We start from the raw sequence: 18,199 nt of genomic DNA on the forward strand, positions 1-18,199 counted from the left end.
AATTCCATTCCAGAGAGAAGATTAATACTTTTTTTTTTAATTTCAGGGGCGGTACTGAATCAACGAGGTATGCAGTGCAACTCATCAGTGCCCTTATTCAAGATCCTGCCAAGGAACTGGAAGACTTAATTCCTAAAACTCATATAAGAACACCTGCTCCAAACACCAAATCAATTCATGCAAACTTTTCATCTGGAGTCAGTACCGCAGCTGTTTCCAACAAAAACTCCTTCCCGCTCGGCGCACCACCTCTTATCACGTCGCAGTCATCGACACTTTCTACTTTCCAGCCCACTAACAAATTAAACAAGAATGTTCCAGCAAATGTGCGTTCTTCTTTTCCAGTGTCTCTGCCCTTAGCTTATTCCCACCCTCATTTTGCCTTGCTGGCTGCTCAAACTATGCAACAGATTCGGCACCCTCGCTTACCTATGGCACAGTTTGGAGGAACTTTTTCACCTTCGCCGAACACTTGGGGACCATTCCCAGTGAGACCAGTTAACCCTAGCAGCACAAACAGCTCTCCAAAGCATAATAGTTCAAGTCGTGTAGGTAACCAGAATGGGAATATTTTACAGACAGAGTCTACTGGATTAGCTACTGCTAATTGTCCTATTACTGTCTCTTCTGTAGTTGCTTCCACCCAACCGCTGTGTGCAACAAGTAGTCGGACTCCCTCATCAGTCAGAAAGCAGTTGTTCACCTGTGTTCCAAAAACAAGTGTGGTGGCAACAGCAATCTCAACTGTGACAAGCACCTGTAGCGCTCTGCCTTCTGCTTCCTCTGCACCTGTAAACAACGGGCAAGTTCCCACAGCATTTCTGCCCTCTAATGTTCCACAAACACAGCATTCTGCACTTAAAACGGACTCTTTCTCAGCTATCTCAGCACCCAAAGAGAAGGTGTCAACACCAGACCAACCTACTGGAAACACGTGTGCACCATCTTCGGTTGCAAGTAGTTGCAATATATCCACTTGCAGCAATCCAGGAGTCCTAGAAACTCGCCCGTCTAGCAGCCCTGCACCTCTAAATAACGTCCAAGATGAGATACTGCCAACCAGCATGTCAGATATAAGTTCTTCTGTGTCGATGCCTTTTTCATCTAGCTCAGAACCCACTCCATTAAGCTTAGCTTCACCCAGATCAATTGCTGCAGATAATCAGGACAACAGTAATTTACCTCAGTTAGCTGTACCAGCACCTCGAGTTTCTCACAGAATGCAGCCTAGAGGTTCTTTCTATTCAGTGGTACCAAATGCAAACTTACATCAAGATCATCAGTCTATTTTTGTTACAAATCCAGTTCCTTTAACGCCATCTCAAGGTCCACCTGCTGCAGTGCAGCTTTCATCAGCCATGAATGTTATGAACGGTTCTCAGATGCACATTAACCCAGCAAACAAATCGTTGCCGCCTACATTTGGGCCAGCAACGCTTTTCAATCACTTTAGCAGTCTTTTTGATAACAACCAGGTGCCAGCCAACCAAGGATGGGGAGACTGTCCACTCTCCACACGAGCAGCAGCAGACCCATCTTTTACTGTTCAGTCTACTTTTCTGAGTAACTCTGTGCTTGGACACATAGAAAATGTGCATCCTGATAACTCCAAGGCTCCTGGATTCAGGCCACCTTCCCAGAGAGTTTCTACCAGCCCTGTAGGTAAGTCCACAAAGTTTCTACACTGGCATAAAGAGACAATCCTGCTATTAGTCTTTGACCCTATTCTCAAATTGCTCCAGCAATACTTTACAATGTAGTATGCATAGAACTCCAACCTGAGAGCTTAACTTGCCAAGTTTAATTTCAAAAACTATTTAAAATTATACACATCCAGTTCTTTTTCCCACCTCTCACCTGTCAGGTACTGGTAATGCTGCGGAAGCAACCACCATTGGCCCTTTAAGGAAATAAGGGCCTTGTGGCACTTGTCGAAACTCCACTCACAGGTGTCTAATATTGATTCCATCTGGAGGAAGGATGGATTGTCATGGTGGTAGGCCAAGGATAGTAGGAGATGGGGATCTTGGTGGATCCCTGTCCTCTTGGTGTTTCGAACTTGGTCACTTAACATTCTCAGCATATGGGACTTAGTAAGGGACTGAACGCTTGACAGTCCTGCTGTCTTTTCCCTGACATTTACCTAGTGGACACACAAAGGATGTTACCCTTACCTCATTGCTCTCTTCAGATTTGTTCATATTTCAGAAGATTAGACTGTATTTTGAAGACAGGTGCCTAGAGCGCCTCACTTCCAAGCTTTCCTAAGTTAATTTGCTTCAAGTCTTTCACCCAACACCATCCCACAAACCCTTTTAAAACTTTGGGTCAAAATTTCAAAACTTGGATACTGAAGTTAGGCACCTAAATAAGTGAACAGAGTTTCAGAAGTGATACGTTCCCATTGAGTTCAAATGGGGCTATGGGTGCTCCGCACTTCTGAAACCGGGCCGAACATCAAAAGTCAGAAAATGTTTGCCAGGGTGTCTCAAAGAGTTTTTAAAATATTTTAAATTTAAACTAGGTAGCTGAATTCTGAAGAGCACAAGCAGTTAGACTGCCTATGATCTCTATGCTCCCAGTACAAAAAATAGAACCAAATTCATCTAGAACTGAGATAGCTGGAATAGTCTCACCTCATTCATCCAATCCTCTAATACAGTAACTCTTCACTTAACGTTGTAGTTATGTTCCTGAAAAATGTGACTTTAAGCTAAACGATGTTAAGCGAATCCAATTTCCCCATAAGAATTAATGTAAATATGGGAGGAATTAGGTTCCAGGGAAATTTTTTTTGCCAGACACACACACACACAGAGTATGAGTTTTAAACTATTTAATACTGTACACAGCAATGACGATTGTGAAGCTTGGTTGAGGTGGTGAAGTCAGAGGGTGGGATATTTCCCAGGGAATGCCTTAGTGCTAAATGATGAACTAGCAATTGTCTGAGCCCTCAGGGGATTAACTCATTGTTAATGTAGCCTCACACTCTACAAGGCAGTAGGAATGGAGGGAGGGGAGACATCATGGCAGACAGAGACACACACCGTGTGGGGGTGTGTGTGAGAGATGCACATTTCCCTTTTAAGTACTCTGACCCACTCTTAAGTACACTGCCTTGTTAAGTTAATCAGCAAGCTGAGACCACAGCTGCTGCCAGGAAGCTCCCTGAGTCCCCCTGCTCTATGGAGATGAGGTAAGTGGGGTGCAGGAGCAAGGGGGAGGGGGACAACCTGACAGCCCTCCTCTCCTCCCCCTTCCTCCCTCTCCCCCCCCCCCCCCCCCCCGGCAAGCAGGAGGCTCGGGGAGCAGCTCTAAGGCAGACGGCAGGAGCAGCTCATGGCAGGGACAGCCGAACTGCAGGCAATTGATAGCCTGCTGGGCGGTGGCTGCACAGGGAACTTAGGGAAGCTGATGGGGGGCTGCTGGTCCATGCTAGTTCCAAGGCCCCACCAGCCAGCTGCAACGGGCTGCTCTTCCTGCAAGCAGTGGACAAAACAGGCATTGCACAACTTTAAACGAGCATGTTCCCTAATTGATCAGCAATGTAACAACGAAACAATGTTAACCGGGACGACTTTAAGTGAGGAATTACTGTAGTAGAATTGTCAAGTCCTGCTCCAGTGGACTCCAGAAACTCTGCCTTTTTAGCAGCTCCTCTTTTTCTCATGGATAGCCAAATTTGACATTCACCCATTGTCCAGGAAGATGTGGTAAATAGTCTGTCAAATCACTCAAATCCCAAGGATTATGTACATAGAATGGCTCTGAAGGCAATTATGCTTGTAAAGGAAAATGAAACTCCTTCACAGCGGGTAACTATTAAAATTCTAAAAGTTACCCATTTTTCATACAAAATGCTACAAGATAGAACTGTAAAATAACTTAAAATCTCTGAGAGAGACACACGGTGCATGAGGCAAGATGTTCTATTGGACCAACTTCAGTTGGTGAAAGAGACCAGCTTTCTTTTGAGTTTACACAGAATTGGTCTCTTTCACCAACTGAAGTTGGTCTAATAAAGCATAGTACCTCACCCACTTTGTCGTTGTCTCATTCTGGGACTAACATGGCTACAGCACTTTAAATCCCTCACACATTTTACTCCAAGTATATTAGGGTGCTTTAGGCTCTACATAAACCGCTGGGTTAGAAATGGTAAGAATTATGCTCCAACACACCTTACACAAGTGTCTCTTGGAAGAAAAGTGAGGAATATTTTTTCAATTGAAACAAGGGGATTTTGACAGACTGAAGATTATTCAAATTGGAATTTGGCTGGGGCACTTACAAATTGATTATATGCTTTAAAAAAACAAAGTTGTGCCACCTCTTCTCCCCAGTCCTATAGTTGGCATTCCCATATGTAGAGGTCTGTTACATCCTCTAACCACAGAACCAGAAGGCAAAAGTAAAAGTTTGTCTGGTCTTTAGTCAATTACATGATCTGCCACCCTGCCTGGAATCTGAAGCTCTTCAGATTGTGTTCACTTGTCTCTTCTTAGGGAAAAGGATTTAAGTTGATGGTGAGTAACAAGAACAATAGTTTTTCAGATCTATTCAGATTGTCCAGGTCTTGGGATCTAGAATGTGTCGGTGGTCTTTGGCCTGCTCCAGCATCATCCCCTTACAGATGTGTGTGTATAGGAGAGCAACTAGCACAATCAGTTTCATTTACTTCCATAAATGTCACCCTCCTTGTCCCTTTCTGTTCATTAGTCAGACTTTGAAGTCAGCCTTTTAGATGGGATAAAGCAGGGTGGATTGATTTACATCGTGATTAAATTAGCAAGCAGGAAATCTTGATTTAAATCAATCAATTTTAATCGTGTTTTGCATTTGTATTTTTTTATTTTCCTAAAGAAAGGTTAATTCTCGTTGGTGATAACCATTAAGGCCAGGTCTACGCTACAGATCTATATCAGTATAACTGCGTTGCTCCAGGGTGTGAAAAATGCACACTCCTGAGCAACGTAATTATGCCAGCCTAACCACCCATGTCGACAGCGCTGTGTTGCACAGCTACCACCTCTCAAGGAGATGGATTAACTATGCTGACAGGAGAAGCTATCCCATTGGCGTAGTAGTGTCTTCATTAAAGTACGTGAAGGCAAGCCCTAAGACATTTTCAGTTGCAACTAAATATAGCCTTTACACTAATAATGCTTTTTGCAAACCAGGATACACATCTGTATATGTTTATTTAAACAGTTATATAGCTTAATTTGCATTTATTCAGATTCTTAATCTTTATTATATTAGAAAATGGTGAATAATCCATTTCTTTACTCGTTTTTTTTTTTTAATTTGTGATTTGTGTTAAGTTCTGTTTGGTTGGGAACTCAAATTCAACTAAATGGAAAAATAACTCATTTTATCAAAAGTTTTATCAACACATGTTTTAGTTTTAAATATAACAGATTTATTAAACAAAGGAAGTATCTTCAGTTAATTGAACTGATTGTTTCTTGCATTATGTCCTTCAGGATTTTAAAAGGATCTTATCCTTACACCTCCTTTTTATTCATAGACTGGAAAACAAGCTTTCCTACTCTTTTTTTTTCAATCTTCTATTGGTTTTTTAACTTTGAGTGAACTAATCATTGAACCGAAGTGAAGACAATATTTTCTCTGCACCTGTGGAAGAGGCTAGTGCCAACAGAAGCTGGTTTAGCACTTCAGCGAACTCTTATTCTAGTGGTGCTCACCAGTTCAGTGGTTTGACTTTCTTTAAAATTTTGGCAGTAAATAGATACTGCTTAACTTTTTTTATTTAATTTAAATTATTTTAGTGGATTAGAGTAAATTTAGGCCTTAGCATAGGTTGTCATAATTTCAAATTTTAAATAGGCTTATTTTTAATAACAAACCTGTGTTTAATTTAAAAATCCAGTTTTAAATCCATTTTTATCTATCCTGAGATGAAGTGGGATGTACTACTTGGGTGCTTACCTCAGGCTGAAGTGACAGGTTAGACTCACAGGAAAGAGTGTTCTTCTGTCTATCGAAATTGGAGCTTGTTTAGCTGATGGTATATAGTTGAATTACAGGTTTCTCATAGTTCTGTGAAGTCAAAAAGTCCCATTTGTTACTGACTTACACTACTGTGCTGTGGAATGCAACATCCCTGGGCTTTAGGCAGTCTGGCAGTCCTTGCTGGTGGGCCAGTATACAGTATCTTTATGTGTTGTACCAGTAAGGTGAGATCTATCAAAATGGCTGCTAGATATGACATTGCACCTGTAAAACTCCGCAATGGTTTGTTCTCCAAGTTTCTTCTTCACTAAAGTTCTTTTGTCCATTTGGGAAACAGTTAAGAATACTTGGATTTCCACAAACTGTCTCTTGGAGTTCACTTTTGTAAGTTGGGTTGGAGCAGAAAGCCCAGTTAAGTTCCTCACTTGCTTGAGTCTTAAAGTAGGAGTTTTGACGAGAACGTTCATGTCGTAAGCAGAATTTGGGTACTTTTCTCCCCGTCCACTGATACCGAAAATTAAGATTGAAAGCAGAGATTCCCAATTTGCTCACTTTCTTTCCAGATACTTGTGATTCCCTGACATGGTTTATGGCTCTGGGTCCATTCAGGACAACTGTCTTTTTGTCCTGCCTTCGCTTTTCATGTCTGCTAGTCCAAGCAGTCTGCAGAATTGGGGACAGACTTGCATGCTCCTTTTAGAAGGCTCCAGACAAAACCAGAAGGAATCCATTTCAGTCACTTGTTATGCTTCCTCTACATTTTAGAGGACCCAGTTTGTGTTTCCTAGATTAAAATGCATTACAGTAAGCTGGCATACCTTGAGCTGTAACACCATCACAATGCCTTGAAACCACACACAGCAGACGCCCTCACAGTGGAATCTGATTTTGAGGGTCTTCCGTAAGATCTGGAGTAGCAATGATCCAGGTTAAGTTAACCCTTGTAGTTGGTAAACAGAATCTCTCAGAAGTATCTTGGAGCCTTGAGAAACTGGACTTTGAGCATAGTTTTCATGTAGCATTAGGACACAGTCTCATGCTACTGATCCTCATTATGCAAACTTGTCTAATCAGCCAGAGAAACACATTTGAAATGGCATAAGTTGACACTAATTTAAGCATGTTACTATTCCTCCACAGTATGATGCAGTAATCAGGCAAAATACATAAGTGGGAAGTTGATGACCTAAACCAGTTCACATGCTGCTTAGTATGTTGCCTGCAGCAGCCCTTATTGATATTAGATGTTTCTTCTTTCCTCTACTATTGCAAGGGTAATGTATTAATAAAGGTGGCATCTTTTATCATGTTAGCCTATCTGAAACTGACGGTGCTGAACTTGTGCACTTCAGAAGTTTCAGGCTGATTAAAATATAGCAGCCCTTCAGCCTCTTCATTCCACTTCCTGCAAAAACTCGTTACACATGTAAATACCCATGAAAAGGGTGACTGGACACTAAGTTTAAATTGTATTTGGAGCAGTGAATCTTCATGGTGCCATGAAGTATTTTTCCAAATAGGTATATTTCATAAGTTTTACATTTATTTTAGGCTTACCCTCTCTAGATCCATCCAACGGCTCTTCAGCTGCCTCTTCAGCTCCTCTGACCGGTTTTTCAGCAAACATACAACGGGTTTATCTTCAAGGGCCAGCACCTGTTGGGACTCCCAGCTTTAACAGACAGCATTTTTCACCACATCCTTGGACGAGCGCTACAAATTCATGTAGGAACTTCATGGGTCTGTCTTAATTATCTATACATTTTTAGTGTTTTAATTATTGTCTTTAGCTACCAGTTGATTTGTGACTTTGAGGGGAAAGCAACCAGTGGATTTAGAAACTATTATCAGTAATTGCTTTTAGCCTCAGTAAAGATTGGAAATGTGTGAAATGGTATCACAAAAAGTTTTATGGATCTCTTATGTGAAATGCCATAGATTCCATTAGTATTACCTGTCTTGACGCAGCTTCAGGAGGCTTAGGGGTATGTCTACACTGCAAAAAAAGACATGTGGCAGCAAGTTTCAGAGCCCAGGTGAACTGACTCCAGCTTGCACCATGGGGCGGAAAGTAACATTCTGGCTCAGCCTGGACCTCGTCTCTGAAAAGTAGCAAGGGGAGAGTGGGGCTAGACATTCTTGTGCCAACCTGAGCAAGAACGTCTACGCTGCAATTTTTAGGCTTGTAACCCAAGCCCCACCAGCCCAATTCAGTTGACAGAGGCTCTGAGGCTCACTGCTGCAGGGGTTGTTTTTTGGGGGAGTTTTTTGTTGGTTTTTGCAGTGTAGATGTACCCTTAAACTCAGTGAAGAGAAGCTTAATTTTTGTGTCCTCACAACACGGGGAGCTTTCTTATAGTGTAAAACTGCATCAGATGAAATTGGCGTGACTTTCTCAGATTGGATTATGCTTCATTTTCAAAACCTTTAAAATAAGACTTCTACAATTAATATTTTATATACACCTCTGCCCTGATATAATGTGACCCGATATAACACGGGTTCACATACAACGCCATAAAGCAAGCCTCTTTCTCACACACACACACACACGGTCTGGGAGGTAGGAACTGTGTGGGGGCACTTTTGGGGGCCCCGCAGGCCCAGAGTGGCCCAGGGGATTAGCGAGGGGTTGGGAGCAGCCCGCTCTACTTCCCTCATCCCGGCCCCAGCCATGTTGCTTGGGGGAAGGGATATCCACCCGCACTCACCAGCAGTGGCGGAAGCAGAGCAGCCGGGCCCCAGCCCACGGCACTCCGCTTCCTGCCACCGGTGAGTGCGGGGGGGCATCCTTTCCCCAACTCCCTGCACTCACCGGCAGTGGGAAACGGAGCGCTGCAGCTGGGAGCTGGTGGAGAGGAGCGGGCTGGGGCCAAGTTGCTCCACCTCCTGCTGCTGCTGGTGAGTGTCTGGGGGCAGGGGTGTGGATAGGAGTCGGGGGCGGACAGGGGGCAGGGGGGTTGGGTGGGGGTGGCATCCTGGGGGTGATTAGGGATGGGGGGGGTTTGGAGGGGGTGGTTAGGGGACAAGGAGCAGGGGAGCCAAAGCAAGTTCGATATAACGCAGTTTCACATATAACGCGGTAAGATTTTTTGGCTCCCGTGGACCACATTATATCAGGGTAGAGGTCTATCTTAAAATTCACTGACATTTTTAAATTGTCTGAAATGACAGTGAGAGGTTCTCCTTTTATGGAGCAAATCTGGGAGAGAGTGGCCACATGAGAAGTTTGGGTCTTTGCAATTCAGAATCTTAGTAATGGCAACTCTGAGTACAAAGGCCAAAATAAACTTGGGTGCCAAAACTAAGGGTGGGGTTTTCAAAAACACCTGTGACAAGTCCCACTGAAAGTCAATGGAACTTATGCTTCTAAGTCATTTGAGCTTTTTTGGAAAATCGCACCCTGAGTCTATATCCCACAGGGAGTTGGGGATGCTCAGCACCTCTGAAAACAAGGCCAGTTGAGTGCCTGGAAAATTTGGGCCAAGATTTGCAGATCTCTTCATAAAGTCTTCCAGTTTTTTGTCCTTGTCTAGTAATCTAAAATATTTACAAGAAGATCTAGAAAATGTCAGACTATCCTGTGGTTGTAACCATTTGTGCAACTAATTTAAGAAGCACAATCACTGGTGAAGGATCTTTCCGGTGGGCCAAACAGAAATCAGTCTAATGACTATTCTGCCATAAGTAACTCCAATTCTCTCACTAGCTCCAAGGGATTATAAATCAATAAACTTTTACACCTTTCATAATCTTTGTTACAGAATATGGATTGGCAGTTTAGAGGGGAAATTGTGGTATTTAACATTACTTTAGTGTTCCATGTATAATAAAGCAAGAGAAATATTTTGTCACCAGGTGAATCTCCTATTCCATCAGTTTCATCAGGATCATCTTCACCCCTTTCAGCTGCTTCTGCACCTTCTAACTTGGGCCAGCCAAAAGCAGGTAGCACAAATCAAGATCGAAAGGTACCACCTCCTATTGGGACGGAAAGGCTTGCTAGAATTCGACAGGGAGGTTCTGTCACTCCTACCCCCTTAGGAACTAACTTTACGGCTCCTGTTGGACATAGTGGTATCTGGTCATTTGGAGTTAACAGTGTATCAGGTAAGTCAGTCTCATACATAATAAGTAAGCTTTCTGTTTTTTAAAAAAAAAGAAACTCAGATTTTAGGCTATCACTACATTAGTTCTCAGAAGCAAGGGGGAAAACAAAATGCCAAACTTGTGCTTTTCGAGGATCAAATTTGAAATAATAAAGTAATACATGGTAGTTGTATGTAAAAAATCTTCCCTTCTAAACCAGAGAACAAAATATACTTTATCAACTGCATGTAAGATTACTTTAAAGGCAGAAACTAAAAGGAATATCAAGGGGATGTCACAAACAGAGAGCTGGCAGGGATAGAGAGAAGAGTTCAGAAATGTGCATATTCTGATCCTTTAAGGGAATGTATTGGGGAAGTCTTTTAAGTTCATTCGCTGAGGAACTGACCCATAAGGACCACAATTAGAAAGGAAGGTTAGGGCAAAAGAAGTGATTGATTTGCAACACTTTATGTGGGTACAAATCCAGAAACCTACTCTTCTTTACAGATGGGCTGTTAATACAGCCTCAATATCCCACCTGGGATGGGATCAAGTCTCGGAAGAACAGAGGTATTTCTTTAGGTTTTGTTTCATAATTGCTTTTCTGTTCATTTACTCAGCTACTCTGCAGGATTTTCAGAGATAAATACCTCTGATGTTATAGCTGACGGACCAAGTTTTTCATGATTAATCCTGAAATCTGTAACCCACCCCCAAGATTCTAAAAAATTTCTTGATAGAGATAGGGTGGGCTTTGTCAAAATGTTCCTTATTGGGTAACGACTGACTCCGATTTTCTTCAGGCCAAATCTGTTTTGCTAGAACCATTGCAGTTTTCTCTCATAATATAGAATTCTTCACCTGGCTTAGATCCTGCAAAGGTACACAGTAAATACATAATCTCTGAAAGAGTGATTGAAATCTTCTATACTGTTAAATCTGTTGAACAGAAATGTAACTTCAGAATGAGAACAAATAATGTTTTTTACCTTTTCTTCAAAATTTGGTCTCCAAATTTAAAACTCGGTCTGAAAGCTGTGGTTGCATTTCATTAATTAGTAGCTTGTCATTCAAACTATTTTTAAAAATAAGGTTACAGTTATGACAAGCAAATAAAAACTGGGGCATTCAGATTGAGTGCTGTTATTGATCCTTAATTTTTACACTTTTCTACTCCATAACTCTTCTTGAATAATATGAAATAAGTTCTGTTCCAGGCAACAGCAATTTCTTTCAAAAAAAAAAAAAAAAAAGACTTCTAAATAGCTGAAGGTTTATATTCAGTTTTTGGTAGTTCCATTTTCAAGTTCTTACTGATAATCACAAAGTGCAGTGTTTAAGCTGCAGATTGTTTTCATTAGGAATTTTAAGAGATTGTGTATGTAGCAAAATAAAATGACAATTTTAATGGTCTTAAATTTTGTAAAGCTCGGGTTTTTTTTTTAATTTGGTCTGACATTATCCCATTAGCCTTGGGGTCTCATCATGGCTGTTTTTCAGACTAAATTTATAAACTTGTCATACAAATTGGCAATATTCATAGATCGCAGTTCTATTAAAGCTTAGCTCAGTGTTGGGCTGAAATATTGGTTTGGTATTTGGTGCAGGAATATAGGAGAATGAAAGAAAATTTATATCAGGCCCAGTCCCACGTCTCCAGATTTCACCATCTTCTCCACTTCAGTCTTCAGAAAGTTCTCTGCCTTTCACCTCATACCAGCTCTTGTCCTAAGCATGACTCTGTGGAGCCTCCCACCTTGCATTACCATGGATATGGAATGTGCTAATGTGCCTAACTTGGTGTGTGATGGGAGGGAAAGAAAATGTCTGCGTGCAGCCGGGCCTCACATGGGCAGTACTTTATGCAGCCTGTCTTTGTGAGAGGGCCATGTAGGCAGAGCCATGAAGCTGAGGATAGGACACGTGTGCATATTTTGTTGTTAACAGGTCATTGGGGTCTGAGGGTAGAATACAAGTGAGTTTTGGGGAGGTCTGAAAAGTGATTTGTTCAGAGCAATGCCCCAGTTTGTTTTGCGTCATTGTTATGCTTATTTCTGAGATCCTTAACATGTGTGGAGATGGTTTGTGTAGCTGATTGATTTATTCCAGAGTGTTCTCAATTTGATTATAACCATCTACTTTTAATCTCTTCCTTTCCAGAAGGCTTGTCAGGTTGGTCCCAGCCTATAATGGGGAATCATCCAATGCATCAACAATTATCAGACCCGGGCACATTTTCCCAGCATCAACCAATGGAGAGAGATGATTCTGGAATCGTGGCTCCCTCAAACATTTTCCACCAACCTATGCCAAATAGCTTTGTGGATTTTTCTAAAGTAAGTTATATTTGAAAGCTGAATTTGTTATAAGGAGCTGGGTTGTTTTGCCTGGCTGCAGATGACTTGTCTGACAGTGCATGTCCAGAAGTGATCTGTCAAGAGAGACTTCATTAAAGCCCTTTCTCTGGAACAAGTTGGGGCAACTTTGCCAAGGCCATTGGTCCATTCAGATTTGTTTAACTCTGAATGTTCTCAGGTGCAGTAATGCCCAACCTTATTATACAGGAGGGCCACATAAACCTAAGCACAACCTAGTGCGCACCAAACAGATTGTTAATATTTTAATGTGATGTAAAGTCACCTGTATTGATTTTTTGTTTTAAGTTCAGCTTGTTTCATATGTATTTAGATAGGTTGTTTCTGTGTACAGCATTGTCTGTTCACACACTTGTGTAAACTAAAATGATGTAAACATGATGACAAAATTCTGATGAATCGGCTGTTAGTATATTGTGTTAAAGCAGGCTGCAGGCTTTATGAAATGCTCTGGTGGGCCATAGGTTGGACACCCTTGCTCTAGCACAGTGGTTCTCAAACTTTCATTTTCGTGGACCACTTGAAAATTGCTGAGGATCTCAGCGGACCACTTCATGGTCTTTCCAAATGTTTTGTACCATATGCTAACTATTGTTAAGCAGTTTGGATAAAAGCGCTATATTAAAAAACCTTAATAATTAATGTTTTTTTGTTCTACAAATAAAAGCACACAACTCATATATTTTAATATCAGTAATCTTACCTTTCTAATGCAATAGGTGTGCCCTCTCTCTCTCCCATGCTGTGGCAGCCCCCGAGCTGGGGCTGGGAAGGAGGGGGTGGGGGTCTCCCCTGCCACAGCAGCCACAGAGCTGAGGCTTGGAAGGAGGGCCGTCTCTCTCCTGGCAGCCGCAACCCTGGAGCTGGGAAAAGTCACTTCTTTCTCCGGCTGCTGCAGCCCTGCACGTCCCAAATTCCCCACCACCCTCTCTTCTCACCGCACTGCCCCCTCCCACATGCTTCCTCCCACCTATCCCCTGTTCCCCCCAAGGTCACCACGTCACCTTACATGTGTGTCTTCTTCAGAGTCCAGGCACCTAATTAGCTGAGCCATGCCTGCATGGCTCCACTAATCAGGTGGGTGGCCCTTCATTCTCTCATGTGAAGCTGCCCAGGCGCACACCTTATAGGGAACTATCTGCGGACCACCTGAATGGAGCTTGCGGACCACTGGTGGTCCGTGGACCACAGTTTGAGAACCTCTGCTGTAGCAAATATGAGGATTCATACAGCATCCCCTTCACCCCAGAAACGCTTTTGGGCATATGAGACACACTAGTCAAACTGAGGGCACATTATAACTGAAACTAAAAATTATTTCTAGTTGCTAATACCCCAGGCCTATACATGGACTTGCTTGGTGACACCCTCCACTTTTCCATTCTCCCCTGCTGTGTTAGATTCCTTCCTACCTACCTTCCTATCATGGAACTAGGTCGCCTCTTCAGGCTGGTTAATATTTAATGCTTCTAGCACAAGTTACAGATGTAAATTAGGCATGTGAATATCATGTAATTTTCTTCATAACCTGTGGCAGGAGGTTAGGAGAATGTTGAATTGTGTATGTAAAGAGGGCATTAACATCAGAAGCTAGCACAAGGCAAAAACAGAATACAGCCCTGTCATAATTCAGTTTAAGCATTTGAGGAATATCTAGGATCATGTGTGTAGTCTGGAGTCTTCTCAGAATATTGCTACAGTTACATTTAGAGAAGGTACTTTGTTGCAGTCTTTATTTTTCGTGAGTTATGGTCATTTTAATCCAAGACTAAGATTTTTCATATCATATGCAATGAGACGACAAACATTTGAGGGAGGGAGGTATCGAAAGAGCTCTGTATCCCCTTCTGTCCTGTGTAGGGAGATGTTTATGAAAACTGTCTGTGTCGCATGGTGGAGGCCAAGGAAGTAAGGCTCTAAAAAGAAAGCCACTACGCCTTTTATGAACTCAAGGATCATTATTCCAGTTGGCCATTAAAATATTGTGTAGTACCTTCCATCTTAAAGGATCCCACTGTGCTTTCAAACTATACACAGTGTCCCTGCAGCTCAGTTAGGATGACAAGTAGTATATTGATGGGAGAGGAGAGCACTTCCCAAGCACATTTTGACATGAAATCTATGTAGAACAGACACAATGTCTGGCTTTGCAGACTCATCTAAAAGAACCACTCTCAAACTATGATGGTACTTAATATGGGTATCTCAGGAAAATGAAGGGCTGAATTAGTTCTGCTGGGATTTGAACCTCTGTTCCAAGGAGTCTGAGCATTCCAAACTTGATGCTTAGAGCACCACGTTCCCATTTTTTTCACAGAATGCCAAGATGATTGTAAGTGCAACTTTAATGTTGCATAAGGATTTGAATGAAGTTTGAACGTTTTGGGTAACACATTTTCATTCATACTTTGCAGTACATTGGAATGGGGAGCCTTGCAAAATTCCAGCACTAGTAAAATCAATTGCTTTCTGCTTTACTCTGAATTGTTCCTAGAATTGGGTATGGCATTCTCATCTCTCCTTACGACACTGCTTTGTAGCACTGCTGATGCACAGTGGCCCCTCTTTCTAATTTCAATGATGAATGAAGTGATCTCTGCCCATAAGTTCTGTAGAACTCTCTGGGATTCTTTGAGATGACAGATACTACTCTGTATGTGATGTACTGGTGTTATTGTCTGTAACCACTACACTGTACAGTGATTGTCCTTTCTGCTATTTTAGGGTCTACCGATTTCCATGTACGGAGGCGCTCTAATACCTTCTCATCCTCAGCTAGCTGACGGCCCAGGAGGGCCTCTCTTTAATGGACTTCATACTCCAGATCCAGCTTGGAATCCTATGATAAAGGTTGTCCAAAATTCAACAGAATGTACTGATGCTCAGCAGGTAAATTTGTTCGTATTTTTCTCATATGTTTAAAATGATACTTTCTATCATGTTTCTCAATTGATATTTTTGTGCTTAATAGAAAAACAAAAGATTTTAACAGCTGTCATGTATTTAAATTCTGAGAGCCTGTTTACATAATTTTTTTTCAAGACTGGGCTTTAAAGATCAGTTTACAGGCCAAAACTTTCAAACCTGAGTACCTGAAGTTAGGGTCCTAAATAAGTGGCCTGATTCTCAGCAGTGCTCAGCACTTTGCTATGAACAAGATAAACTAATAATACACACTGACGGGTTCTACGTTTCCAGTTACTACTCATGCAAAAAACCTGGTCATCACTGAAGACAGCTATATCCCCTCTGAAAATCTGACCACTCCTATGTTGGAGTCCAACTTTAGACACCCAGGTTTAAAAAATTGGGCCACAATAAGTCTGAGTTTTGAACTGTATTATAGAATTTTGCACTTGGGCATATTCTTAATATTCTGTATTTCTTAATTATTTTTTTCTCCCCACTGCAGATTTGGCCTGGCACCTGGGCACCTCACATTGGAAATATGCATCTCAAATACGTCAACTAATTTAAGAGGGTCTATCCTTTTTAGCCTTGTTGGGAAACCTATGACCTTGGAAGAACCCTGGGGATTTTTTTAATGTGCCTAACTAAGCAATTTTTTTCTCTGTGGGCTGTAACAATGAAAATTTGATTGCCCATTGTGTAAGAACAAATTGATTTACCTATTCAACTGATTCTGTTCTCCAGTTAGTTTAGCCATTTTGAACTTAAAATCAGATGAACCTAGTGCTTTTGGCTAAACACTACTGAATGCTACTTGTATGCAGCAGAGAACTAGATGATTACATGATTTCAACCTTTTACGGTGGTAAATACATGTATAATTGTTTACATACTTAAAAGGAAAAAAGTTGAGTAAATTTCATGTCGTATAGTGGCTCCACTTTATGTAGCCTGTATTAATGTGAAATATTTACCTGAATATTCAATAAAAAGACGAACAGTATTTATAGGTTGTGGTATGGATTTTGGTGGAGGGCCACATCTTGCTATCAGGATGGCTACAGTTACTTGGTGAACTGCTTTAGTGACGCAGTCAGCTACTCAAGCAGGATGGTGGGGGAGGATCACTGTCATTTGTAACAGCCTCTCAAAACTTTGAAAATACTTTTGCTTCCTCTTAGCTTTGTCTTTTTCTGGTTGGTGAACATTCATATCATTGCATTTTTAATATCATGCAAGCCAGTAAAAATGAGGAGTCCAGTGGCACCTTAAAGACTAACAAATTTATTTGGCCATAAGCTTATGTGGGTAAAAAACCCACTTCTTGATCTGAAGAGTGGGGTTTTTACCCACATAAGCTTATTGCCAAATACATTTGTTAGTCTTTAAGGTGCCTCCAGACTCCTCGTTGTTTTTGTGGATACAGAGTAACACAGCTATCCAACTAATACACGCAAGCCAGTGTGGCTATCCTGTTTTTAATTGTTTGGATTTTTTACTGGTGTCAGCTATATCAGGTACAGCTCTGGGTCTGGGAATATGCTTTAACTTGACATCCTAATAGCCAAAGACGACAGCAGGAGAACACACAACCCTGGGTAGCTCCTACATACCAAAGGATCTCTTCATCTAATACCGTGTTTTCATTTGCAGACCCCTAAAAAATTTCAAATGGAGGTGCAGACCTCTTTAAACATCTTAAACATAGTCTGTGGACCCCCAGGCATCTGCAGACCACAGGTTGAAAACCACTGTACTATGGTAACAACAACCTTTCATGGACCCCTTAAACATAATCTGTGGACCTCCAATGGTCCGTGGACCACAGGTTGAAAACCACTGATCTAATACATATCTTGGTGACAGGTAGATTTCTGAAAACAGATATCTGAAAACCAGAGAATATTTCACTATCAGTCATAACGTCGGCCAATATTTGATCTTAAATTATTTGTGTCCCTTTAAACATGATCAGAGTTTATCATCACATTTCTGAGAGTCAGAACAGGTTTTGCAAGCTCCTTTGAGTATCATTCCAGGTTGGAAATGTGACGCTTTTGCCTTAAAATCATACTTTACTCTTGCTCAGTAATGACACACTAATTATAATGTGAAGATCTGATCCACTTCTCAAGCCAGTAACTACACTACACAAATGGGTACCCAGTGTCATGGACCACTTTTTTACAGTCTCAAAGGCAAAAGTCTGAATATAGACAGACTTCCCCCATCTTGCCACCCCTCCTGCCAATTCCCTATATGCAGAAATACAGTTTTTCCTGGAAAAGCCTGAGGAAGCAGCAACCGGAAGAAAAGATTCAGTGACAATTTGCCGAGAGTTCACTCCTTGCAAACCATGTGGTGGCATGTTTTTGCCTGGTCACTTTTTTAAATGTTTTTGAAAACATAAAGTGCAGAAATAGTATCCAAGATCTAGTAGATGATCAAATCTCAATAACCTTTTGAACATACTGAGGTATTCCACTAATATTTAAGAATGGAACATAAATGTCCCTACACGAGAACACATTTCATTGTAGATGCTATTTCTTTCCCTAACAATTTACCCCCTTTACAGCAGAGCAGATGTTCTGTTTACAATAGCATATTAACCCAATTAAAATATGATATATCGAGTTCCAGAGTTTTTTGCACAGGATAAAAATTTGTATTGTTGTATTAATACTTCCTGAATATTGGAGCTTCCAAAAGAACTCTAGATGCTTCCCAGAAACAAGTAAAGAAGCTTTGCTCTGAAGAGCTTATAGTTTGAAGTTGGATGCTGCATAAACTTGGGGGAGGAAAGGTGTGACAAACTACAAAACCAGGATTATGGAGTTATT

General features: G+C 41.4%; 1 protein-coding gene across 13 annotated transcripts in view; it reads left to right on the forward strand.

Annotated features, from left to right (window-relative positions):
* ANKHD1 (ankyrin repeat and KH domain containing 1) overlaps nt 1-16,359 on the forward strand; it is a 213,748-nt gene extending 197,389 nt beyond the window's left edge. For 4 of the 13 annotated variants that reach the window (XM_048862541.2, XM_048862544.2, XM_048862550.2 and 1 more), the window contains 7 exons: nt 47-1,662; nt 7,531-7,719; nt 9,838-10,089; nt 10,579-10,641; nt 12,232-12,407; nt 15,171-15,335; nt 15,859-16,359. In XM_048862541.2, the coding sequence (XP_048718498.1) occupies nt 47-1,662; nt 7,531-7,719; nt 9,838-10,089; nt 10,579-10,641; nt 12,232-12,407; nt 15,171-15,335; nt 15,859-15,918 (2,521 nt within the window). In that variant the 3' untranslated portion in view covers nt 15,919-16,359. The remainder of the gene's footprint in view (nt 1-46; nt 1,663-7,530; nt 7,720-9,837; nt 10,090-10,578; nt 10,642-12,231; nt 12,408-15,170; nt 15,336-15,858) is intronic. The other 9 variants (XM_048862545.2, XM_048862553.2, XM_048862548.2 and 6 more) reach the window with 6 other exon arrangements.
* Nucleotides 16,360-18,199: the final 1,840 nt, after the last annotated feature.

The sequence above is a fragment of the Caretta caretta genome, chromosome 8, assembly GCF_965140235.1.
Source record: "Caretta caretta isolate rCarCar2 chromosome 8, rCarCar1.hap1, whole genome shotgun sequence".
Taxonomy (NCBI): Eukaryota; Metazoa; Chordata; order Testudines; family Cheloniidae; genus Caretta; species Caretta caretta.